This window comes from Dermacentor variabilis, chromosome 2 (genome assembly GCF_050947875.1).
Source record: "Dermacentor variabilis isolate Ectoservices chromosome 2, ASM5094787v1, whole genome shotgun sequence".
NCBI classification, from domain to species: Eukaryota; Metazoa; Arthropoda; class Arachnida; order Ixodida; family Ixodidae; genus Dermacentor; species Dermacentor variabilis.
This window is the reverse complement of record NC_134569.1, coordinates 148,225,216-148,252,095: the sequence shown is the minus strand read 5'-3', so window position 1 is coordinate 148,252,095 and position 26,880 is coordinate 148,225,216. Positions and strand designations below refer to the sequence as shown.

At 47.7% G+C, this 26,880-nt stretch overlaps 1 protein-coding gene across 4 annotated transcripts in view; it reads left to right on the top strand.

The window, feature by feature from the left end:
- Positions 1–26,880, top strand: part of Ziz (dedicator of cytokinesis protein Ziz) — a 196,935-nt gene that overhangs the window by 48,271 nt on the left and 121,784 nt on the right. For 2 of the 4 annotated variants that reach the window (XM_075682219.1, XM_075682218.1), the window contains exons 1-2: positions 13,442–13,675; positions 25,671–25,787. In XM_075682219.1, the coding sequence (XP_075538334.1) occupies positions 13,457–13,675; positions 25,671–25,787 (336 nt within the window). In that variant the 5' untranslated portion in view covers positions 13,442–13,456. Of the gene's footprint in view, positions 1–13,441; positions 13,676–25,670; positions 25,788–26,880 lie in introns of those variants that run through there. The other 2 variants (XM_075682221.1, XM_075682222.1) reach the window with 1 other exon arrangement.

The window sequence follows — 26,880 nt, the reverse complement described above, 5'->3', positions numbered from 1 at the left end:
TTTCCAGACCATCGGGGATATGAGCCACTTAAGGCTTTCGCATTAAAGAGCCTTCTTGCGCACGTGTTAGAAAACGAAGAGTGCGCCGAACATTGCAAGTGCGCGCCTGTTTATATAACAGCCGCATCCTGCGGCGTAACCGCAGAGGCCTGGCGGTCGGGCGCGCCTGTTCGCCGTCTGTTAATAGCGACACGGCGCCGTTCCACTCGATCGCTCGTCGAGCCGTGGACGCCGCTGAAGACATCGCTGCCGGCCGGGCCGGGCGCGGCGAACCCGTTGTGTCATCGCCTCTGCGCGTGTCGTAGTGATCGTTCTCTGGGAGCCTACGTACTTACACGCTGTTTTTGCTGCTTCGTGTGCATGCGCGCATACACTCCGGCAGCGTGTGCAAGCGCTTTTCAAGGGCATATCGCCTCACCGCCGCCGACAACGTTCGTTCCCTATATGCAGCGGTCGTTTCTTTTGCGCTCCTTGTTGCTTTTATTTGTTCGTATTATTTACTGCCGTGTATTCGTGCACGTTTTGCATACTCTGGCGTCTCTCTCTTTCTCTCTCTCTCTCTCTGTGCGCGTGTCTTTTCGCCTTCATATCTTACTCGCTGCTGTTTAGCACATCTGGATGCCATAACGTCGTCGGCGTTTCTTTGTTTACTCTCCGCCTTCTTTTCTTTTTTTTTTCTTTTTTTTTTTTTTTTTGCCTGCATGCCTGCCTACGCGGCATGCTCAGAGGGCTGTGCGGCGAAACATCAGGGCGGAAGTTGATGTTTGGCAGACGCCCCTCCGGTCCCCTCAACCTCCGCCGCACGCAGCATCCCACCTCACGGCATCCCTCCCTCCCCTTCCACATCCCTTTTCCGCGTCTTCATCTGTCGTCAACATTGCTAGCGGTCCCTTCTCTGCAGATGTGACGAGCGACTACGCCCCCCTTCTCCTGCCCAATCTCCTCTCCTGTCGCGCGACCGCGAGTTGCGTGTTTGGCGACTTGGCGTACCCGTGTTCTGAGCGTTTTATTATTTTTTTTCTCTGGCGTGGTCAACTCGCAAGTGGCTGGTGACCAGCGACCGACCCCCCTATTCGGAGTGCTTAGCGCAATATCACTTCTTTTTTTTGTCGTGCTACATTTGTGTTTGCGTATTTTAACTTTTCGCAGCATTACGTGTCGCCACCTTGAAGCTGCTGCTTCTATTGCGCTTTTTTTGTTTATCGTGTCGATAGATGCCGTAAAGCACCGAGAAGGACTCATTCGCCTCTCCCTCTGATGGCGCCGAGTGATAACAGAAACTGGAGCGACACAAGGCCTCTCTGCGTTCGACACCGAGGGAAAAAAAAAAAAAAAGAGGCATTGCGACTCGTGACGGTTGTTGCTCCGTTGCTCGCTCGCGTGCCGGTGGGCTTTGAGCGTGCGTATTCCGGCTCTCCGGGTTCCGGTAACACCGTTCCCGTTCGCTGGAGCTTGGTCGCGTCGTTCCCACCACGCGGGATTTGATTTCTTGGGCTTTGCGCGCAGGCTCATGCACTTGCCGAGGGGAGGAAAGCGCGGAGCGAGGGAGAAATAGTGCGCGAGCTCCTTCGGTCGCGACTGAGCGTTATTTGCTGAAATTAACCAGGAGAAGAGAGAACGGTTGTTCGTTTATTTATTTAAACGTACTGTTAACGCTCATGTGAGGGATAAAGAAGGAAATTGTGTCGATGCTGCTGCACTGGTGCCGCGGGCGGATAAGGCGGTGCAATTATGTGATCGCCCACTACCGTAATTGATTTGTAATTTAGTTCGTTCCTGTCGCAAGTTGTAGTCGGCCGCTTTACCCAGTGTGACCGGCGAGTTTAGTTCAGCGGTACGTCGCTTCCAGGGACCAATTCTAAAATAAATAATTTAAGTGACGGATTTCGCTTGCATACATAAAATATATGTTTATAATGGAAGCTCCCTAGACATCTCCATAATGCCCGGTGGACTGCTGCTATAGGCGATCTACGAGAGTGGTGCGGCATGTCGTTTCTTTGTACCTGCTTGAACAAGAACAACAACAAACTATGTTGAGGCTCTGCTATATGAACAGCGAATTCTACACTGGGCATGTTTAGGCGAAGACTTTTGGAACTTTACAAACTGTGGAATATAAAGATAATGGACAAGACAGTTTTTATATGCGATTTCATTCACTATGTACATTCAATCATTGTTTCTCACTGCACTTATACCTAGTGGGTGTGCATAGCACTTGAGTGATGGCATAGAATTAAATGTATGCTAAAGAGGTATACTACGTTAAGCTATATTCTTGAACTAGCTCGTAAACCGGTTAAGGAGAAAAAAGAAAACGAAAATTTGGCGGCAGCGTTTCCTTGAAGTTCCCGCACTATGCAACTGCCCGTGCGGTAATGCACACAACGTCTGTTCCGGGCTAATTAACATTCTATTAATAAAAGAAATGATTGCATCGATAGCGTCAACCAGAGAATCAATATGATGATTTTTTTTTGTACTTCCTCTGCACTGAAAGTGGCAAAATACGAGAGAAATATTGAAGCCGGTGCCGTAACACTATAACTTAACTGCGCTGCAGTATTCTGCGAAAATCGAATCCAAACTTTCGCCTTTATTTTCTCCGCTGGTAATCAATTAAGACTTAATTAGTTAATAAATAAAAACCAGGTTACTAAGGAACATTTAACGATTCTAAACTGACTGTGTGTCTCTTAGAGTTCGACGCGCGTTCTTTATTGTCCCCGAAAGATGCGGTATAGACCGACGTTGCAGCAAACTGCACAAGGAAACTATATTCTATGACTATTTCTCTGTATACGTTAACTGCAACCGTTAAACACGCTGGGAACGTCTTGTCCCAGAAGTGCGGAGGCGCTCAACCACGTTATGAGTGCAGCCTTCCGGAAGCGTCTTTGTCAAAGAGCAACGGATAACCTTGCACGAGATCGAAATTAGACCTTCCTGCCGCAGCACATTAATTTTCATTACCCCTTTTCTTTCTGACATGTATACCGGATGTGAGAAGTATTAGGACAAAATGGGAACTTCAGGAACATCGGTGACATTTCAGACGAGAGGATATGTATTCCTCTCAGATTTATTGCACTGTCTAGATCGATTTCCGCTGTTTCTTGCGGCTTTTCAGTGAAACCATCTTCACAGTCTCGATAATTGAATACATTCGGCTTCGGTAACGGCTTTTTGTTTGCATCAGATGGTGCTTGTCCATGTTGGCCAGTGCTTTCACAACAGTGCCCTTGGCAAGTTCTTAGCATTGTGGGATTGTCATATTCAAATTTTGCCTTATTCAAGAAAGTGGCAGCATCTACAATGCGGCCGTCGTGTCACGTGACTGCGACTGCACGTGACTTCGGGTCTTGTGCCATACTGGAAGCTGGAATAAATGTACTAGATAGGTGACCGACGGGCTGGTGTTGACGAAGTTAAACGCCTAGACAGATAGAATGAGAATGTTAATTTCAGTGGCGATTCCAAGCCTTGGCCTAAGATGGCTCCTGCTCCCTCTTGGTTCCTATCCCTTCTTTCATCTAATAAGCAACTCGTCTCATCCATTCCCGTCGCTTTCCTTCAGCACTACGGCCAAATTGCGGATCGATACCAACCCGTCCCAAATCGATTTCTGCGCGCGGTAAACATAGACGACAACGTCAGTGCTCAGACGTCCTGCTATTGACACGCAACACGGAAGGTCTTCGTGATCTCCGTTGACAGTCCTGGCGAAAAACGCGAGATATAAGATGCCTCCTTGTAACATGGCACTTTCCCAGTCAAGGCGGTGTCGTTTCGGCATTTCGTTGGCGTTCGCGTGTTTTTTGCGTCTGTATATACCAACCAAAGGAGTATTGGGGTCGTTCACCTCGCCGTAACTTTAGGCGTGCACTTCAGTCGAGGAGGGCAGACAAGCTCCTTCCGATCCCGTTCATTTGTAGGAGCGGTGTTGGTCGGAAACTCAACTTTGGGAGGCCGCGCGAATGGTTGATTTTTCTAAAAATTTTTATTCGGCGTTGACGTCAATTTTTTTTTTAGCGCTTTAGCTCTCGGAAGTAGATCGCATCTCGTATAATGCGGGGTTATAGTCGCCACACGGCATTATCTGTTTATTTTATTTCAAAGTACCTTACAGGCCCCAAGGGGAGCATTGAGTAAGGGGGGCGTCATTGAACAAATGACAAGAGAAAACAGATATATGAGCGCTAAAAAATGTGAGAGTTAAAAATGTTTGTAATGATCACATGCTTCCAAAACAGTGTTAAAAAAAAACGCTAAATCAATACAAAGAGTTATCGGGAAAGGAATGAAAAGTACATTTCACCCTAACATAAAAGGCGATGTAACACTTGCGCAAAATAACGTACATAGCGCGAGTACATAAAGCAAACAAAATTGAAACCACAATAACAAGAAAAAGAAAGTCACGTATTATATGACATGACATATGTACAGATGAAGATATTTGTTATGATGAAGACTATAGGTTCAGTAGTTGTCTAAATTTATCATTGCTCATTCGAGCGACAGTGCTATTAGGAAGCGAATTCCATAACCGAATCGCTCGTGGTAAAGCCGAGAAGTTAAATGCGTTAGTGTTGCCATAAATGCGAGTGAGACTTAAATCATTATAAAGTCGTCGTGATGTGCAAGACGCGCGTTCCAGTGGCAAGTTTGGTGGCTTGATTTGGTGAACATATCTATGGAGCAAGGACAGGAGTGCTATGTCACGTCGGCTACTCAGTGATTGAAGGGAAAGGTCGAGTTTTATTTGAGTAAAGCTTGACTGGTAGCTGTAATTTCGGGAAATAAATCGACTAGCTCGGTTTTGGATGGCTTCTATCATGTGGATTAGGTATTCATGGTAGGGAGACCATATAGGGGACGCGAACTCGAGCTGAGGGCGTACAAATGATACGAATGCTAATTTACGGATGTTAGACGGGCTATTACGCAAGTTGCGGCGAATATACCCAAGAGATTTGGAAGCGTTTGCGCATATGGTTGCAATGTGAAAGGCCCAGGAAAGGCTCGGTGTAAGATTTACGCCTAGATATTTATATGCTGATGCCTGAGATATTATATTTGAGTTCATATAATAGGAAAACCTATGAGTTGATGTTTTTCGCGTGAATGTCATTAGTTGGCATTTAGATGAGTTAAGTTTCATTTGCCAGTCTTCACACCATTTGGTAACGAGATGAAGGTCCTCTTGAAGAATGTGATGGTCATCAAGGCTGCGAATTGGTCGATATAATATACAATCATCGGCGAAAACACGCATGCAGGATGAGATGTTATTGGGCAGATCATTGATGTAAATAAGAAAAAGCAAGGGTCCTAGTACGCTACCCTGCGGTACACCGGAACTGACATATGCAAGGGGTGACGTAAAATTATTAACTACTGTAAATTGCTGACGATTTGTTAGAAAGTTACGAATCCAGGAGAGCGTTAAGCAGTCTAATTTGAGAACGGATAACTTGGAAATTAAACAGCAGTGAGCCACACGGTCGAAGGCTTTGGAGAAGTCGAGAAAAAAGCAATCTGTTTGAAGATTATGGTCCATGTTAAAATGCAAGTCTGTAGTGAATTCTAGTAACTGCGTCTCACATGACAAACCTTTCCTAAACCCATGTTGGTTAATAAAGAAAAATTATTTGATTCCAAATGATGATATATGTGAGATGCAATGATATGTTCAAGCATTTTGCAGCAAATACTTGTCAATGATATCGGCCGATAGTTTTCTGGGGAATTCTTGCTACCATTTTTGTGGACTGGTATCACTTTTGCAATTTCCCAGTCTAAGGGAAGCTGGCCTGATGACAACGACTGGCGGAAAATATTGCATAAAAATTTGCTAGATAACGTGACTGTATTCTTTAAAATTTTTGAGTTAATATTATCGACACCCGAAGTAGTCAACTTAAGGTTATTTATGAGACCTGTGATACCATCCTCTGTTATATCGATGGATTGCATGTACTGGTAATCTAGATCAGTGACTTCCGGCAGATTAGAATGGTCTTCTACTGTGAATATGGATGAAAAAAATTCATTAAAGACGACTGGGCATTCCTTGTCACTGATTGGAGCTTGATTCCCATCACTTAGTGAAATGTGATGTGAGCCACTATTGGGTGAAATCACCTGCCAGAATTTTCGGGGGTTGTTTTTAAGTAGTGAAGGTAGATCTTGAGAGAAGTATTTTTCTTTAGCCTCTTTTAAAGATGAACAGTAAACTTTCAAAAATGAGCTATATTTATCCCATACCACGGGTGAGTTTGTACGCTTTGCAGTTGCGTATAGCCTTTTCTTCTTGTTTCTGAGCCGTCGAAGGTGCTTGGTGAACAAAGGGTTCTGTCTATCGCCTGTTATTCTTATTTGGGGGATATACGTTTCCACTAAAGCACACAGCTTTTCTTTAAACAGAAGCCAGTTTTCGTTGACTGACCGAGCAGAAAACGAAGCTAAAAAGGTGCCAGAAAGAAAAGTATCAAGTTCTTTGTTAATATTGCCATAGTCTCCCCTGCTGTAATCACGGATGGTTTTGTTTGAGACGCCTGTGTATTTCAAGGGAATGTTAAGAGTAAGTTGTAGTAGCTTGTGATCACTGAAACCGTCTAAGCAAACAACTTCACCAATTGTTTCAGGGGTGTTAGTGAAAACTAAATCTAATATGTTGGTGCCACGGGTGGGCTGGGTAATTATTTGGAATAAATTGAAATCTAACATTAAAGAAATGAACTCCATTGATGTATGACAAGAGGATGATAGGTTATTCCAGTCGATCAATGGAAAATTAAAGTCGCCAAAAACATAGACGATATCAGCCTGACAGAGCTCAAGGGCTTTAGAAATACTATTGCGCAGTTCGACAAGAAAGTACTGGTTTGCATCGGGAGGACGATAACAGCATCCTATCAGTAGCTTGTTTCTGTAGGTTTGACATTCAGCCCATACTATCTCAATACTGGAATCTACATTAATAACTTGTGAGGTAACTGTTCTTTTGATACCAAGGAGTACGCCACCACCTCTCTTTTCGGTCCGATCACACCTTAAAATGTTATATGTGCTATCATGTGGAAATATTTCATTATCTGTTATTTCAGAGTGTAGCCATGTTTCAGTAAGAACAAGAATATCTGAACTACAGTCATCAAGAAATGAGGCAATATCGTCGCGTTTAGGCAACAGACTTCGGATATTTGTGAAAGATATTGATAATGATGGTGCGATGACAGGTGGCTTTGACTTCCTGCAGTTCACATCATGCAGTGTGGTTTGCTGCTATTTAACACAAGGAACAACTGTATTCCGAGTGCTATCAAACATATAAATGGCGTCGCCAATTCGTAGTCGATCGGTTGACAACGTAAATGGCTTTGCTTCAGTTTTCGCAAAAGCAATTAGCTGCTTTCTTGCCTGCCGGGTAGCTGGCGAAAAATCCTCGCGTATTGAAAAACCAGACCCTTTCAGTTATCGTGCAGAAGACAAGATACGGCCTTTGTCTTTGAAAAACGTCATTTTCGCAATAATAGGCCTCACCCTGCCTTCCGCAAACTTCCCTAATCGGTGCACCCTCTCAAACTGCGCAGTCGTGAATTCCGTACCCAATTTTTCGGAGCAAAATTGTATCACTTTTTTTTCTGAAGCTGCCCAGTTTTCCTTAGCCTCATCTGCTATTCCAAAGAAGAGCAGGTTGGATCGTCGCATACGGTTTTCTGCATTTTCACATCTAGAAGATATTTTATGTTCTAAAAGATGTTCTGTACGGCCTATATTGTAAGCAGCGCGCATGCAGACAAGGGCTAAGAAGGAATAACACGGGACGAGGGCTGTCCTGTGCTCCTTGTTTGTTTGTTTGTTTTCTTCGTCATTTTCATCTGTTTGCGTGCAGCTTATAATGGATCGCTTCCAACTAGCCCGCTTCGCCATCCCTCTATATATTCTTATCTGGGAATATCCGCTACAGACAGCAATGGAGGCGCTAAACTCGACGACGGGAAACAGCTATACGGTTCCGGAGCTCGATTTCGCCGTCCAACTCTAGTTCGTCTTGCCGTGTGAGCAGCGACAACGCATACGAAGGAAATCGGCAGAGATATTCGAGCCACCTGCAGGGTTTCCTTCACCGGAGGGAAAGGCTGCAGCTGGAATCGTACACTGTATCGGACGGTGGCCGCGTAGACGGCCGGAATGGCGTTTTCAAACCGCCGCGGCAGTGAAAGCTGGGTAAGCAAGCAGTTTCTCTCTCTCTCTCTTCTTTTGTCAGCTACGTTCTATTCGTTCCGCACATTGCGTGAAGTTCGCGCCAGTTCATGCGGCGCCGTGTAGTTCCACTCGGGGATCTCCTGCAAGAAGTATTGCACTATGCACGAGTCAAACGTAAATGCTAAGCATTCTAAGGATTAGTTAATTGTGCGGGCATCAAATAGGCGCCACTGTCATGCATGTCGTGTGTGCTGTTGCTCCTGCCTCGTTTTAAAGGGACATTAAAGGCAAATATTAAGTCAAGCTAAAGTGATAGATTAGTGCTCGAGAATCTCTAAGGCGTCAATATTATCGCGAAGAGAGCCTTCGTAATCGAGAAATTGAGGTAAATGCAGGACGTGATTAGAAACTCCCCTGGGTGGGACATTCATGTAATTGCCTTATGATGAAAGCACTCCTCAGTTAAATTTTGTCACTAGTACTCAACCACTCGTTGCAAAAAACATACTTGTATTGCATTATAAGACGAGATAAAATGCTACTAGTCCAATTCTATTTCATTTTTAGCAAAATGAACTCGTTAAAATTTCCCTTGACAACGACGCAGGTGGTCGAAAGGTTTCGTTTTCGCTCGGCTCAGTGCCGCCCACACTATTGCGCTCCAGTAGTTTCGTTATCGCGTAGTACTGCTTTGGTTTTGCTGCCTCGCAAAACTCACGCAAACTGCAAGCAGCGGAGAATTCAACTTCCATGTGATGTCGCGGGATGCCTGAACGGTCTACGCCACTTGACCAAAGAGCAGCTGCAGCGGCGAATCCACCGCTCTTTCTTGGCGCGGTACCGCCGTCTGTCGGGCGCCGCTTTAGTCACCTACGGCAGGAAAGGGTGGTTACGGCGTATGCGACGTCACCACTTCCCCGGTTGGGTGGCGGGAGATTTGAATTTCGAAAAAGGTATTCGGACCCTACAGATGCAGGTTTCCCGTAAACTAAGTCTTTTCTTGGCACGAAACAAGCGTTGCGAGGTTTAGGAAATGGTATTTAAACAGTCCACGTGGACTTGGTATTTGCCTTTAGTGTCTCTTTAACCGTGTAACCCGCGCGATGTTCGGATGAAACGCGAGTAGGAAGCTTGAGGACCACTTTATGAGTAGTAACTTGAGAATGGGACTGGTGCCGTTACGGGGTCCGCTCGCCAAAGATTGGCGCAGTCCCCAGTGTAGGAATTGTACAAGACGAAATCGTGCCAACGTCGCACGAAGCGGGGAAAGCGAGTATAGGAATAACGCGCTCTGGTTAGCCTGAATTTTTTTGTATCGTTTCGTACGAGAGTACAACTCGACTTCGCTGGAGATAACTTGGCTTTATTCAACATTTGATAAAGCCCATGTTTGTCGCTAAAAGACACATAATCATTATAACGACGATATGGGTGGTCTGGTCTTTCATGCCCGGAAAGTCGTTTCTACGCGTTTCCCTTCGTCTTTTCGGCGATAAATTTGTTGTTTGACTGACGCACTCATAGAGAAAAGTTTTGAATACTTATCGGCCAGCTAAGGTACCTTTCGCTCGTACGAGTATACAGACAATCTGAAGCTTCTGCGGTACGCGCGTAGCCCTGAAGTGCGCTGGAGCGACGATAACGTGACTTGGTTAAATAACATATGTAACGACTTTGTCGAGAATCCCTTCCCATCGGGTTCCGTCCTACCTGTGCATTTATGTTCACGCAGTAAGTTAGCTGAAGGTCAATGCTTCGTCGTTTGTATTCTTGTTTGTCCCGTCCTTCGCGCTATTTAGGCTTTAACACGTGCTAGCTAGCCCACGCCAACTGTGGTTCACGGGACTCTTTCAATTCCCAAGGTATTTGCGGCAAGCAGTTATATTACCGGCTCCTTTCTGCTACATGTTACGTGTGTACGTTTGGCAGCGTTACGGTCGCGCGCACAATTCGTGAATCAGAAACTTTTGGACAAATACTGGGCCAAGCATATGCGAAAATGGACATTAATCCTAGCCTATACATATAGGGTTGCGATGCAGGATTCTTGTTATACGCCATCTTGGAACACTATAGCGTATCGCCGTGTCCCTGTGTTCTGGTTGTCTTCTCGTGGGCGCGTCCAATTGCTTCCGCTACACTGTAGTATTCCTATACATTATCGACTATAGCCAGCTTTGGCTTCTTTTGCCCCTTTTGCGATTATCTCCGTTCGCTGTACTAGTAAGGCACGCTCACCGAGTAGTCACCCTCAGTGGCGCCCTGGAATAGGGCCGTCGACCCTGCGCAGATGGGGAAGAAGACCGTAAGGACGGCCGACCACATCTGCCACCGCTAATTTCTAACCAGTTAGAGCAAATAAAGCTTTTTCCTCCTCCTCCTCCTCCCTGTTACGATCATCGTGCCTTGCTATGCGGCAAAACCTTATTGTAATGTCCATTTCCACCGTCTCTACATATTTTGAGCAGGCCGCCGCTTCGTCTCCGCTTTGTGTATCTCTTCTTTTATCCGCCCTGCAAAGGGCACGGGCCCACGCAGCAACCACGGTGCTTGTAAACAGCCGAATCCAGCCGCTTCGGCGTACACGTGGGATGGCTGCTGCCACCGCGCTGGAGGGGGGGGGGGGGGGCGGTCGTCGAAGAAGCAACAAACGTATCCTTCGGGGCCGCTGCATAGTGGAGGAGGCGTGTATAGCTGAGGATGTTGACGGAAACGTGAGGCATGGCCTTGAGGTGAGGGACCCACCTCACGTAGGAACGATACGCTGCTTCACCGGGTCGTTGGCGCGGTTCTCAGCGGGGTTCCATGAACCCTCTGTCCCCCGTTTCACAATAATCTGACACAGGAACGGGAAATGTGCGACGGTGTACGCTCCGGTGCCCGAGACTGAGCAGATGATCCACTCGGATGCTGAGGCGGACGAAGGCCGCGGATGGGGCAGTCGAATTCGACCGAGTGACGTAGCTGTACTTCACGTTTCAGTGCCAGGATTTTTGTGAAACAGAGTACAGCTCTCGGAAGTATAGGTGGTAATACAAACGCCATTATTCGAAGATTGGCCTCAGGGCCTGCTTTCCGCTCCATCTCCTGCGACATATAGACTGCCGACCGGACTCTTATGATGTAAGAGAGGATCGTGTTACGGTGAGGTCCGTATGCATCCATGCTCGGAAACCGTCGAAATCATTGGGCGAGATGTGCGCGGTCGAGGGAGTTGTCTTATTCTGATGTCATGCATTCAAGGACAATTCCAGAGTAGATTCGCTGCGTCGACAGAGGCCTCTGCGCCAAAGCACCTTGGAAAAGCAAACCATTGTGTAAGTTTCGCGGCACTTCGAGGTAATCGTTGTTGCCATCAGTCGACGATGCCGTGGAATCACGTTTTATTTAATTTTAGTCGGTTATCAGTTGATTCTGTAAGATCTATAATTGAAAATATAGGTGGTCATTCGGGATGTAGCATCACGAAATCATCTCCATTCTAACATAAAACGTGAAGTACTGTCGCCCGCATTTGGAGCCGGCTTGTCAGCCTTTGGACATTTATAGTAATCTATGTAGTTGGGCAGTGTACAGAAAAAAAAAAAAAAGCTTATGGAAGTGAGCACACTTCTGTACGCATGACTCGCGTGCCATGTCGTCGACTGTGGGGTCTGTTTCCTTTGACGTTTCAAGCACCGCGTTTCTTATTACCGTGGCGAGGCAGCGCGATACTGAGCTCTCGGCCAGTCACCGGTATTGCTTGTACGTCGAGTAATGACAAAATTTTGGATTTCGCTGGAACACAGCCAGGAATTACGACCATCATGATAACATACCCGGACTCCAATTGATCCGATCATTGAAACGACGTTGAATAGCACGAATCGGAACGTTTTGTTGACGCTTTCAAGATGGAGAACAAGAATAAGTAAGAGGGACTTCTCTACATGCGTGTATTGCCCACTCGGGGACAAACGGTCTTAGCGGTGTACTGTCTGCTACAGGACGTCCGTTCGTTGTCATAAATATTCAGTGTCCGCGTCGAAAACTTCGGGTGCCGCGGTCTGCCCGCGGATGGTGCCGGAATGTCTGTCAGGCAAAATGAAGGCGGTATTTATTTTGCGGGCTTCTCGATATACCCGTATAGTATACTTCAAGGTGCGTTGACTGTTTTCCCGCTGTTTTCTGTCTTCGATCTTCCGTTGTTTACGCACGGGGGAAAACCCACTGTCCTCCCCTCTCCGCTTCCGTTTGTTTCCCTTCGCTGGGCCTGTTTGTGCGTACTTCTCAATGTCTATAGTTTACGCTTAGTTTGTGCCAGCGTCTGCGCAGCGTCCACACTTCTTTTTTTTTACCTCCTTCGCCAGCCAGGCTCTTCCACTGCTTTACTTGCCCGCCTGGCAGCTAGCAGCGGCAGTCTTCAAACCAAGTTTAACTAACGGGGCCCCCCTCAGCGCTGAAGGGTGCGCTCAAGAACACGCGCCTCCTCGTCGTCACGAAGGGCTAAAAAGAGAACCAAGATCATTGCGCGTATACAAAAGTTCGAGCTCCAGAGGAGGCCGGGGGCCGCGTGAGCTTGATGCGCTCTTCGGGGGCCAGCACACCCGCGCTCTTCGGTCGGCAAGTGTGCCTGCATACCCGCAGAGCGCGGCTTGCCTCAAGTGGGCATTCCTCCCCCCACCCTCCCTCCCCCTATATCTCGTTCCCTCCCCTCTTATAACTCGGGGAGGCCGGCGGCCTCGAGGGACTGTTTGTGGCAAACTTCCGCCGTTCGCTTCTTTTGCGCTTTTTGCCCGCTTTGCACGAGTATTATTGCCGGGCTACAGCCGTTCAGTCCTCCCCGCGGGACGACCTCCGTCAGCCTTTCCTCTCCTCGTCGTCTTGTCTTCATCGTCGTCGTCATCATCATCACCGTCTTACGCCTGCCTCCCCCGGGGCTTGGAATAGAGACTGATCTTGCGTAGTGGGCGTGCGAGCACCCGATCGCCGTTGTTTGTCGGTGTCCGTTCCGCCAGCGAGAAAGCCCCCCCCCCTCCCCCCCGTTTGCCTATGGCGTATACGGGTACGGGCCGCGAGTCTGACGTCGCTGTGCAAGCGGTGCTCTTCACGCGCCGCGCGCATTGAGCGGGCCCGACGCAGACGTGGTGCGCGCGTCGTGCTCCGCCGTCTTCGGTGGCGGTGGTGTGCTGTCGCTTTCGATCGGTGCACGAGGTCCGTTCTTTGCTTTGTTTGTTTGCCCCGACAGTGCCGGTGTAACATGCCGGTCGAAATGCGCGCGGACGTGGTCGACGACGACGCGACTGCCGCGGCCGCTGCTTCGGAGTGCTCGTCGCCATTTTCGTCTTCGTTGTCCCCCGTGGTGCTGCTCAAGTACTCGTGCCTCTGGGATTACAAGCTGTCGGGACGCTGCTTCTCGTGGCACGCGGGCGACACGTGTCACGTGGCCGGAAGGAAGAGCTTCCCTTTCCTTACCATGGTGAGAGTGACGTCGGCGACCAGAAGTTCTCTTCCGTGTGCAGCGCGCCCTGTTTCTGTTTTCCTTTCTCGTGTACGACCCGCCTCGTTTCGTCGTCGTGTGCGTATACATCGACGACTTGTTGTTACACGCGGGCAGAACTGCTTCTCTCTCGGCCGCTGCGTGATAGCTTAACGGTAGTAGCGGCGTGGTCGCCTTCAACGCGGGCTCGCTGGTGTACCCTGCCTGGCGGCGTGATTGCGAACGGGTGCCGCCGCCTCTGTCACATCCATCACGTGCCGACACACGGTCACCTGTCAGATGCGGTTGGTAGGCATAGAGCAGCACGGGCCGCTCGGCCTTGGCGCCTCGGTCGGGCGTGTCTTGGTACACATGTGTTTGTAGAATGCACCTTTAGCGATGGCGTGGATGGTGTTTGATGGCTAGGTTTCTGGGCGAAATTAGATTTATTCACGTCGAATTGTCAATCCAGGTGCAACTGCATAAGCACAGGGTAGAAATGGGGTCTGTCCGACACTCCCCCCCCCCCTCAAAAAAAAAAAAAAAAAAAAAAAAGGAATGCTTTTTCACAAAATCAAAGTTGGTAGCAGCTATTTCGGATATACCCAAAGTTGGCGCGATCGTGGTGCTGGTACTTTCGAGTATATGTGCTTCAGCTGCGCTTACAGTTGGAGGTATCATTTTTGCAGCCGGTTGCTACACTTGTACCGCCTCATTTTGGACAGCTTGCAATGTGTCTGTTGTGTCAGTCGCTCCCCGCTCTGTGGCTCGGCAGTTGAACACGTACTAGCTCTCTTGCGCAGAAAAAAAAAAAAAAAGGAAATCCAGCGCCATTACATGGAGCGAATTACTCTCCCCAGATGATAATTGGGTTTGTTTGTGCTCATTCCATGATTGAGCGACCCAGACTATATAATGTGGCAGGACCCGAACAAGGACGTTGGACACGACTCTTTCTTCATTTTTTTTAAATCCTGCGTGGATTTTTATAGCGCTTAGCATGATACCTCAATTGTGATTTACTTGCGCGAGGAGCTGATAAGTTATTTCGCATCCTGTAACGCAGCTGCGCGTGTGGCACTGCTGTAAGCCATCACCTTGTCATAGAGGCGAGCGATCTCGACCGCGTTAAGGAAACCTGGTGATGCGCATCATCAGCAGAGCAGGGGGACCGTGCGAGCTGCCTAGCTTTCAACTCCTAATTTATACACGCTTCAAGACGCTATATACAGGCGTCCTGTGGTATTTTTGTTTAGTTGACACGTCTATATAGCGTTAACCCGTGAGCTCTACATTTCAAGAAGCTCTCGGAAAAGGCTGCAACGAATTACATGAATGGGTCTAGCGCACACCGCATGTGTTCTAATCGAGCCGTCGTCACGGCAAGGCGAAGCGAATGCGATTCCGTGTCCTTCCATATACGCAAATGTCTCCTCTTGTTCGCACCGCAGTGGATTGCGCTTTAGCAATCGAGTTGTTCGACCCCGCTGCAGCGATAACACTTGTTCGATACCTTTCTTTCTGCTGTGTAGTTGCTGTACTCAGCTCTTTTACATCTCATTTTTTTCTTTTTTTTTTTTACGCCGACATGTACGTTCGATTATCGCTTGCGTCCTCCGCTATCTCCGCCACATTTAACAGCGCCTGCAGCCATTCGCGTCGTCGTGTGTATATAATTGCACATACGTCCCACATGCACAGTAATCAAAGCCGCTTGCTACTAAACATTATTCTTGAGTCTGTAGCGCTTTTGCACGACCGTACACATTCAATCCCCGCTTACTGTTGTACCAAATGTTCTTGACCTTGAAACCATGGACCAGCTTTCTATACGATACAACTCTGCTTTGTTTTGTACCGGGGCGTATAACGATTTGCCCGTTTATCGCAATTAGGTACCTATATTGCGTGCACGTGCGTCCGAAAAAAAAAAAAAACGCCCGCGCGCATTTTATCGTATACATGTACATCTCCTCGCACAATCGCTATCTAGAGATCCTCCCTTCTGTGCGCCGTGCTCCACGCACCCGATCGTGTGGCAGTATAGCTGCCTCTCGTTTCCGCATGTATGCATTGACCTCGAGCAGCGCACGAGCGCTCCTGTATAGAGAACAGGTGTTACACGTTCAAAGGGCAACCCGATCACGCGTGTATAGTTTTCCGATGTATACGCGTGCGCTCGCACGTCAGGGGCGGGATAGCGTTACCCGTTCGTTCGAGCTCCGTTGTCCGAGGTGTCATCCCGTACGTGCCGCCAAACACAATGTGCCCCTTTTGCCGGGAGCCTGCAACTGTGCTCGCGAGCTTCTCGCGCGGAGCGAACCAACGGAACCGTCGTCGCTGCGCCGTCCCTCCGGCGCGTTTCACAAGTTCGCCCAGCGGGGATCCTGGCCTGAATACCTCGAATTGAATCCTGCCGCCGTGCCGGCTTCGCCCTGCGGGTCGGGTCGCTTGGTCCTCGTTGCCGAAAAAAAAAAAATATAATAACAATAGGGCGAGAGGTTTGCAATCCTTCGTCCTCGGACGCGTGCTTTTGTCGAGGGTGATACGTCGGCATTGACGGTCGTACGTACGACGTGCAAGTCGGTGTGCCGATGTTCAGGGCGCCGCTCTTCGCGCTGCGGGACAAATTCGAGCGTGCAACGCGTCGAGCTGGTTATGTTCGTGACGCGCGCTTGACCCTGCTTTGAGGTAACAACCCGCTCCTTCTCGAAGACGCTGTCCAAGCGCAGCTCGTCGAATGAGCCGCGTACACACGTTCAATTTTTATCAAAGGAACACGCAGTGGTAGACTGTGGGGCCAAGTTAGTTGATGAATCACTGACTTGCAGCGCGCGAGAACATAGCAGCTATTCTGTGAAAGAACCGAGACCTGGGCAAGTTCGTATGCAGAGCGCCAGCAGACAAGGGAGTAAGTGAAGTACAGCCAAATATCGCCGCTGCTCGCAGCTATCAAACATATGGGGGAGAGCCGTGCTTGGATACAACGCTGACTGGCTATATGGCGGTTTGGCTATGACTAGTAATTGGGGTATCAGAAGTAAATCGGCGGTTATATTTCCTGTGCCACAGTCATTCTATTTCGTTATTTTTTTCCGCAGTGTATCACACCGCGGTCAAATCGGGAACAACCATGTTAAGATCAGATTGATGCGAGGGGGCAAAGTCCTATAGGCCATCGCCAGCTGCACCTCTTGTTGCCGCTGTGTATTTATCGTCACTCCATAGTGCTGCGATAGCACCTTATTAAGGGAGCTTCGGCCCAGCGTTACGCCTCTTCTGTTAGTCTATACGTTAGTGCCCTTATACGGTAGTTCCTGACTTGCCAGCTCCGTAATGCGCAGGTGGCAGGCGACAAGGTGACGCTATATAGGCTCAAATGCCATTCTACGCGCACTATATGGCTGAGCTTCAACGCACAGGTTCTCTAATTCTCTGGAGCGCAACGCACAGAGGCACGCATAAGACCGGGCGACTGACTTCTGGACTTCGTAGTTTTTAAAGGGGGCGACATTTGATTAATCTGTGTAGTTAGGCTACCTTTCTGGGACCTTGCAGCGTTTGCTTCGCATAAAGAGATCACTTGCAGTGCACAGTCCTGACTGAAGGATCCGCATAATTAATTTTCGATTCAAATTGCCCGCGAAGGACTGAAGTATAGCAGCGCCGACAAATCTCTGAGGTCATGCTCTACTGGGCACTGCTGCCAGTCCATTCGGTATAGTGACGTGAGTGACTGCACTGGTAGGCTTGGTAAATTTAAGAATAATTGTTCAGTAAAGTGCAATTTATCGGGCAAAGAAACAATCTGAGAATGTTTGCGCTAAAGGATGCTTCAACCATTTACTTTTTCACTTGAAGTGCGGTGCCGAAACTATGCATGCCACATTGCGAGCGAAGTTGTATTTTCGCACAGACGGCATGAGAATATGTACAAGTTTTCTGTCATTCACAGCGCAACTATACTAAACTCTATGGGAATGAGATCCAGTATATGCATATTGTGAACTAAACGTGTGCGCTTAATCAATCCTCATTTGGATATACTCATCATCATCCTTCGTCGCCGCCTTCTTTGGGGCGGTCTCGTGTGTTTTCTCGGAATGGAAACAATGAGTCAGCCATTAACGTGTTATATAGGTTATATTTGCAGCCATAGAGTTTCCTACAAAACCTCGCCGCGTTGGCATAGCGGCTATGGTGTTAAGCTGCGAGATCGCGAGATACAAATCCCGGCCGCTGCGACCGCATTTCAGTGGGGGCGAAATGAAAAAAAAAAAAAAAATCCCGTGCTTCGTGCATTGGGGCACGTTAAAAATCCCCTGGTGGTCAAAATTAAACTGGAGTCGCCCATTACGGCACGCCTCATAATCAAACTGTGGTTTTGGTGCGTAAAACTCCAGAATTCACTTCAGGGTTTCCTACAATTACTAAAGGGAACTTTGGCGCTGCGATCGTTCAACCACCATGGGAATTATGGGTAGCACATGGATTTGTCTGACCTTCGTGCTTGTAGATTCAGACGTTCTTGTGGTTTCGTTCATTACGCTTTATCAGGGCCTAAATTGGCCTAAATTTGAAAACAATTTATACTTCTTTCTTTTTATACGAAGGTAATAACACACTGCAAGCACGCGTAATCGCTGTTATATGGAGTGTTTCCGCTTGTCCGTGGCCTAATGGTTTCAGTAACGTCCTTCTGTGCTATAGTAGTCCGGCGTTCGAATCCTGTCGTCGGACAATTCTAGTAACATTTATTTAATTATTTATAGCACCGCACTCTTAAAAAAATATCCATTTCAAAAGTCACGAAGCCATTCAAGCCAGAAGGACGAAGTTTAGGCAAGTACATGTACTTACTGCCCATCATTCCCATGCCCGCTGAACTGCCCTGCTTGCAGCTCCCGTACAGACACTATAGCCCCACAGTTCCCTCTAGTAATTGTATGAATTAAACTCTGTTTCTGTAGCGGTATTCGTTGTACAGTCGAACTCCTTTATAACGAAGTGCCTCGGGACTCCGAAATCATTCGTTATACAGGTCACTTCGCTGTAAAGGCCTCGCACCTCATAGCTCACAATAGAACCGGGACAGAATTATTGCTTCGCTATATACAGGTCTTTTTCTTTTTTTGTAGAGGCGTTCGTTGTAGAAGCGCTGGACTTATATAGGCAAGCGAGAAATGATAGGGCTCGCTTCTTGTTTCGTCTTTTGTCTACAACGCGCCGCACATTGTGCTTCAATCTGCTCCCCATAACATCTATAGCACCACAGAGGCACGAATCGCCAATCCGTGAACTGTGCTTCAGTGGCGAATGTACTTTCCGTGGCGCTGCGCATGCGCCGCGTATACACTGCGAAGGGAACCGACCGAGCTCCGAATTCCGCGCCGATCGTGGGCGTGCGTTGAAAACTCCTTCCTCGTCCGAAGCAGCACAGCTGCTGCCGCACGCGCGCGCTTGCATTGGGCGTTCCCGTTCACGCTTCTTGCAGAGCAGGAAAGCCGGCAGCACCGCTCGGGTAATAGGAAACCCACCCGTATAGACCGACCCTCCTGCGGTGCGTGCTGACCTTCGTTTTTCCTCTTGCCTGTTCGATCACTCGCGTTGTGGTCGTGCCTCTTTCACTCTGCTCTTTTCAACTGAGTGTGCATTATATATATATATATACATATATATACACGCGCGCGCGAGTTGATCGTGCTAAGCCGTTTTTCGGGTCAGGGTGGAACGGGATTCACGTCGGTGCTGCATGTAACGGCGGCTATCCGCATACGTATTTTTGACGCTCGAACGTCGCCTGTCGCCGCTGCGTGCCAATCGGCAGCCGTCGCCGAAAGACGCGCCGCGCTCTCTCACACCGTTGGCGCTGTAGGGGAGCAAGCATGCGTGAACATGCCGCAAGGAAATGTGTGAAGAACGAAGCGAAAGAAAGGGGGGGGGGGAGAACAACGAAACGCATTTCGAAGCAGCTCGAACGAAGCCGTCAGTAATGCAACGGGAGCTATACGGTGCTGTCAGTTTCTACTCTATACGAAGTGTCATGCTTCGTCAAGGGGACGTTGTCGAGTCTTTGTTCTGCTACTGTCTCGTAGGGAATGCACTGACGTCATAAGCTGTTCGCGCGGTTTGGTAGGGAGTGCAGTTTTTTTAAATGTTCGCTCGAATGCCAGACATTTCCTGCGCTCTGTCGCGCCATCGGCGTGTGTGTGTTTGGTGCCCTTGGGTTCGGCGTGCGGAGGTCGTCGGCTGGATGACGGTGTTTTCGATTCCGGCTGGTCGGTGGGAGATATTGTTTTGAAGCGCGTATTGGAAAACAGCGCACGGACGCGATTAAAAGGCAGAAGAACGCACTTATTTCGCCAAGGAACAGCTGCGTTCATAAATGACTTATGCTGTGAACGTTGAACAGTTGTTTATATTTCGTATTTCACTTGCTAGTGGATTTTTTTTTTAAATTAAGGCTGACTGTTGACACTTCGGTCGATTAAAGGACGGCGAACTCCTATTTTCCTGGTATTTTTGACACCTCCGAGACATCCATCTTGTTTGTACGTGAATGCATTCGTTCGCACTCTCTGAAGTCGGGGCCACTATAGCGTTCTTAATCTTTATTTTTTTATTTCAACGTTCATTTTTTTTTACAGGAATCTAAAACGATCGATATTGCTAGTCAGAGCGCTGCATTGTAGATGAGAACAAAACGAGGCGGCAGGTACTTCGAGTCGCTTCTCAAGTAAAGGTCTTGCTTGGGCTAGTTGATTCATGCTTGAATGAAGAGAGCAAGGCGCTATAAACCAGGACAGAAGAGCAACACAAACGACTGGACCGGCCCCTGCGCCGGTCCTGTCGTTTGTGTCCTTTTGTCCTGGTGTATTGCGCCTTGCTCTTTTCGTTCGAGTCCCTTCTCCTTTTGCCTCAGTTTGCCGCGCCAATTGACACGTGGCGAGAAAGTGCCGCGTTAAACGTTTTAAATTTCTAAGCCAGCGGAACCGGCGCAGTGGCGCCGAGAACAAAGTCGCGGAATCGGTTCCCTGCAGCCGCGGCCACTTCCAATGGGACGGCAAAGAAACAAGGATAAAAAGGAAATCGTTTACAGATATTTTAACACACAGGTGTTCAAAATCCAATGCGCAGCCATCCACTATACTGCGACCTTCGTCGCTTTGCTGTGGCTGTAGAACGTGGAACTCTCATCATGTTTTGAGTAGTTCTGTTATTAACGTCAGCAGGGGATGCACGATTACTGTACTGCTCTTGAGTGCGCGGAGCCACACAGCGTCTCAGCAGGAGTGACTTTGATTGGTGTATATTATCGTCACAACATCATATAACTTCACGAAAGTCTGTTTCTTTTTTAATGCGCCCATGCACTGTACGCTCTGAACTTAGAGGAGGCGTATCCTCTATTTTGGTCTCGAATTAAAGCAATACATGTTTGTGGGCTAACTGGTTTGGTGAAAAAGGCATTCAGATCATAGTAGCACGATATAGGGACGATATGATAAATCTTAGGCCTCGCACGCGCTGTATCGATCCATGCCTGATCACAATTCAGTATACTGATCGAGTAGTATTATCGATTAGTCAATTATGGAGAAAAAGCTCTACTTCCGCGGGGTCACGTATAAACGGCAGCGGCAAAGATTTCTTGCGCGCGAGCTTCTGCCATCGTTTTATTTCGCAGGCGAGTCGCGACCTTGAACGACTTCCTGTCAACGCGCCCGCATCGAGTGTCGTTGCCGTTATCGCTTCTCTTCGAATGGAGAACTTAAAGCGGAAGCCGGGAATATGGCGCATCTTAAGCAACGGAGAGCGGCCCCCCGAGAAAGTTTGCGCAAATGTGGTATACGCCACACTGAACTGGCCGCGGTGTAGAAATGTCGCTTTCGGAAACCCAGCAGTCCTAATCGCAAGCCTTTTTCCAAAAGCCTTGCCGCGGTGGCATTGAATGCGTGATTTCGAAGCCCGTAGGCACTGGAATGCCTGCTGATGTTGAGGACCACTTCGAAGGGTACAAGCGCTCCTTGACGCGTACCGTGTGGATCGTATCGCTTGTAGTTGAAAGATGCATGAATTTATTGAGAAAACCTGCGTGGCTTCGTGGCGAATGGAGGGGAAGCTTCTTTTAGGGCGGATGCATGTGCGGATGCGTTTGTGTGTTGCGAATACGACCAGTGCCTTCTTGTGCGCGCGGGCACGGTAAGAAAAAAAAAACGATTATGATGCGAGAAATTATCGCCTTGACGCGATTTCTTCGTTTTCGCTTGTCCAATTTCCTCTCCGCGCTTCTGCTGTGTGTCGGCGCTTGGACGCAACTTCGTTTACTGCAACCACGTGTAACGTAACGATGCGAGACAACCGTTGGGTTAACGAAGGCTTAATGCAGACACGTTAGTGTTCGCCACCATTCCTTTTTTTTTTTTTATGCGCCGTAAAATGGGGAAGGAAATTAAGTTGTTGTTGCTTGCATTGTTAACGACAAATGATAGCTGTAACGTGAATAGAACGCAAGACAGATGTGTGGATGTGAGAACGAATGCATTTACCCGACATTGCACGTATAACTGACGGTAAGTGGAAGGAGTCTATTTGGGCAAGTTAAGTAATGAGAGACCGGATGTTTAGGCACTAAAAAAGAAAAAAATGTTTTCTTGGGAGCTTATCTATATGACATGCTCTAATTAAAGCTGTCACTTAAGACATGTGTAGGCACCATAAACTTTCCTTTAGGCCATGCATAGGCTCAATTAATAAGAACTTTTTCTGTGCATCTGAGGATAAAGTGCAAATTTTTCAGTAACACAGCTCTATAAACTCTGGTTTTGTGATATTTATTTTCTCGATAAAACGCAATGAGCCAAGTTGTGTAAGTTATAAGACTCGTCTGAAATCTAGAGTGATTAGACTCCACGAGAGAAGTTAATTGTGCTGTGAAAGCAGCGACAAAGAAGCACCGTGCCAAAATTTTCGGGTATTATGTTCCGCCTTTCTTTCTTCTTTTTTCTCCGAGTACATTAGTTCGTATGCAGAAAAAGAAAACGCTTAACATCCACCGAAGTTAGGCGCACGTATACTTGTACTTCGGAACGTTCAATGGCCCAATTATTCCACTGCCCTCTGGAATTGCAGAGTGTTCGCCGGTGAGAACCTTTTACAGTTCTTCGAGTAGCGAAAGTCCGTGATTTTTCGTCCGTGACAGACTGAAGTTTCAAACTAATTCTCAGCGACCGGATTCCTTGCGGATGTTGGCGATATGAGCTACACATTTCGGGTCAGAGTTTAACCCGAGCATTCGAGCTTCTCGATGATGTCGGCTCAAAACGTGAAAGGAGCGCAAGTACGCTAAGTCACCTTCCAGTGGCGTCGTCCTGTAGAGCAGTTGGAGTCCTCTCATAGCGATACTGTGGTCTGCTGCAAAGTTGTTAATAACAGCATTTTCACCGGCAAATTGTTTGTGTAGCGATAGGCTTCCTTTAGCCAAGTTACCCAGCGGGTGATAGCATTATAAACAAAATGATGCCATAGGGGGCAGAAGATGGAAAAAGGCTTTTCTTTTTTTTAGGCCCGGAAAATCTAATATAGGCATCAACATCGAGGAAGGCCTTTATAAGCACAATAAAAGTGCTACTAAAATGCTTCTAAATCCATAGTTCGTGCTTATATATTAAATGGGGACGATAAAAATAGCACGTTAGAAAAAAAAAAAAACTGGCATTTTGCCTAAAGTCCCGGTCTCTATTAATAAGTATAGAACAAGTGGCCTAGCAAATCATCTTTACCTACATCGCGAACAAAACTAAGCGGACACTAAGGAAGGACTACACCACATGAGCGCTGACTCACGACTGGAAGTTCGTTGATAATAATTCACGCCGTAAATGGAAAATAATAAATTTTCAATTGTGAGTGGGCGCTTGCGTTGTATCGTCCTTCCTTATTTTCCCGTCCGTTTTGTTCGCGCCATAGGTAAAGGTGCAATTGTACCGACTCGCCCAGCTAGCTATGATTCGCCCGTCAAAGCAACGCAATGGCGGGATCAAATCCCGCCCGAGGAGGCCGCATTGCGATGGGGGCGAAATCCGAAAACGCCCGTGTGCCGCGCATTGAGTGCCCGTTAAAGAACCCCAGGTGGTCAAAATTAGTCCGTAGTCTCTTGCCTCCCCCCTTCAACTACGGCGTGCCTGATAATAAGATCGTAGTTTTGGCTCGTAACAGCCTAAAATTTAATTTAAAGCAGCGCAATGGGTGTCATTGGAAAGAAAATGCAGCTGGGGATGGTGGAAGACCACTTAGCGCGATGCGATTAGAAAAAAAAATTTGCAGGTAAAGTATGGTGTGTCAGCTCACGCGAGACGAAAGGTAATTGGAGGTACGGAAAGGCCTTCGTTCTTCACTGGATGCATGAAATATGGGTTAATGATGGTCGTAATGCTCGCAGTGAAGACTGTAGTTGCTATCTTATGCGACCTTTAGGTACCACCGGAGTGCACTTTAAAGACCACTCGAAAAGTTCATTCACGAAACTGATTGCGGAAGTTATCTGACGGCCTGGAGTCAACTTTGAATCTAAAGGGAAAAAAAAATATCTCTCGGTCGTTCCTCGTTGTAATTGCATGGTGTGGCGTGGTTTTCTGTTTTGATACGACCCCCCCCCCCCGCCCCTCCCTCCGCCCCTTGTTCACCAACACGCAAACTGACGTTACGCGTTGCAGATGTTATGCGAGCGTATACTAGGGTACACACTTAATCCCGGCGCACCATACGATCATTATTAGAGCAAGGCGCAGTGCTTGCTATAGGACACCTATCAGGTCGTTTTTTTTTTCCTTTCTTCTGTGTTCCTCTTCCTTTCTATACGCTTGAATGGTCACTCATACTTTCCCACGGCCGAAATGGCGGTCCTTGCCCTATAGCCGGCGCGCCACTTGCCAAATCATTGGCTCTAGCGTAGTGGCCCGGCGCTGCTGTATATACACGAACACTGTGTGCATACACACACGTTCGAACGCATTTCTTCCCGCTTTTTCACTTGTTCGCCGGACACCGGCCATTCTATATATTCCTGCACTTTAGTTAGACGACGCGGACATATCCAGTGCTCTCGACGTTGTGCAGGGTGTGGCACTTAAGCGGCAGAGAACTTCCTGGTTTCCTAATCAGCTCTTCCGCGCCGTCTGGCTTTTTCCTCTCGTGACTTGAATAATCGTCCGGTCGTCGCGAGTTGGCGAGGAAGTTAGCCACACTTGATAGCTGATACTTTCGTATTCGCCTGGCTTGCCTCGCGTAATGCCTGTTCTTCATTATTTTTTTACACTATGCAAATGCAGAAGTAGATAGCTTTTTAAAGAAATATCGCAACTTTCGCATCATGCATGCAACGTCGTCACTCATTCAGCCAGCCAGCAGTAGTACGCGAAGCTGCATTAACTATAATTGCCATGGCTGTGCACGCGTGATTTGCATAGACTAAAACGTGGGTGAGTTCAGATTAACTAGAACCTGCTCTAGAGGTGTTTCTGTGTTCGTTGCTCGTACGCACACATGCGTTTTAACGTTGGAAGGATCTATTTTGACACACCGGGTTCAGGAGCTGCAAACCGCTTTGCGAGCAGCTACACGGTGATTAAACTTCCCAATCGAGCTGTGAGGCGTAAGCTTGTTAGTTCGCTTAATTTTCGTTTATTCTTTTGGTTTCGTCTCGGCCCACGCTGGCAGTGCATGCAGAACACCTATGTTTGGTCGGGTATGCATGTACAGGGTGTAATTCACGCCGTGCACAGGAGCTGAATACTAGTGCATGTTCCTCCTTTATCTCGTGCCTCTTAACAATTCAGTACTTTTGTTCGAGTGTGTGTGCTTGTGCTTTCAACTGCTCCTTATCCCCCCACCCCGCCCACTTTTTGCCTCAGTGTGTGTCATCAGCCACTTATACTGCTGTTGGATGATGATTGCTTCGCTAATTAACGCCACTCTACTCCGCTGCATACCGCAGGTCCGGCACCAGTTGGTGGAACCCCTGGACTACGAGCAGTTCGTGTCCAAGAACAAAACCATCCTGCACAATGACCCCCAGCGGGAGATGCTCTTCTTTCCTCCGGACGACATCTCGGTGAGGAGCGACACGTCTCGCAGATGCATAGGGATGCCGATGCATATATATATATATATATATATATATATATATATTTATATATATATATACATATATATATATATATATATATATATATATATATATATATATATATATATATATATATATATACAGGCATCGAAAGTGCCTGACCTTGGCGTAAAGGGTGGTCGGACATGTACATGAAAGGGAGCACCTCATCCATAATCAAACAACGATTGCTGTAGGAGTGCGAGTTCAGACACCGCGTCGCTTTTACGTGAAAAATAAACTTCTGCTGCCGAAGAACCTTCCCCTCTGCGCTCGCGTGACGTCGTAGCAATGCGGAGAATTCGATAACTTCCGGTGTGCAACGCAGATGAGGTGTTCCTTTTCGTACTAGTCGTCACTGTATATTGTATTAGTCATCACTGTCGGTCACTATGTGTGCAGTGCTGCAGTAGCCTGATGTCTATGCTGCTCACGTTGAATGTTAATGAGATCCAGAAGCAGCGACAGCATTTCTTGCATGGTTCGTGTAACGCTGTTCGCAAACTACTTACGACTCGAACTTCTCCACGGGACAAAGCGTATACGTGCACGCAAGAATGGCACGTCGCACTTTTCGTCTCTTTCTTTCTTTCTTTCTTTCTTAATCTCGGCTGGGAGTAAATGCTTACTGTTGAATACGTTCTTTTGTCATTCTTTTCCAAACCTCAGAAATGCCAACATAAAATATAGAGCCTCTATTTTAAATCATTGTTTTAAACGTACAGTTATGCAAAATTATTAGACATGTCCTGGCGCTCTTTGGCCTTAGATGCCCTTGCGCGGGTGAACTGTAATAATCATCGTTCCAACCTAAACAACAGTGCCCATTAAAGGAATTCTAAGAACCGCATTGGCTGCGCGATTCCAAATCTTGCAGTTAGGAGAGAGTGGCACTTTCTTTCTCGACGAGCAGACACAACCGCAAAGTGCGCATTGCTCAGCCTGTCACTACGTGTAGGCATCCAGGACACAACATGGCGTTGCGCCATGGATCTATCATACAGAGTGCGCTTTTTGGACGGCCAACACTTCACAATGT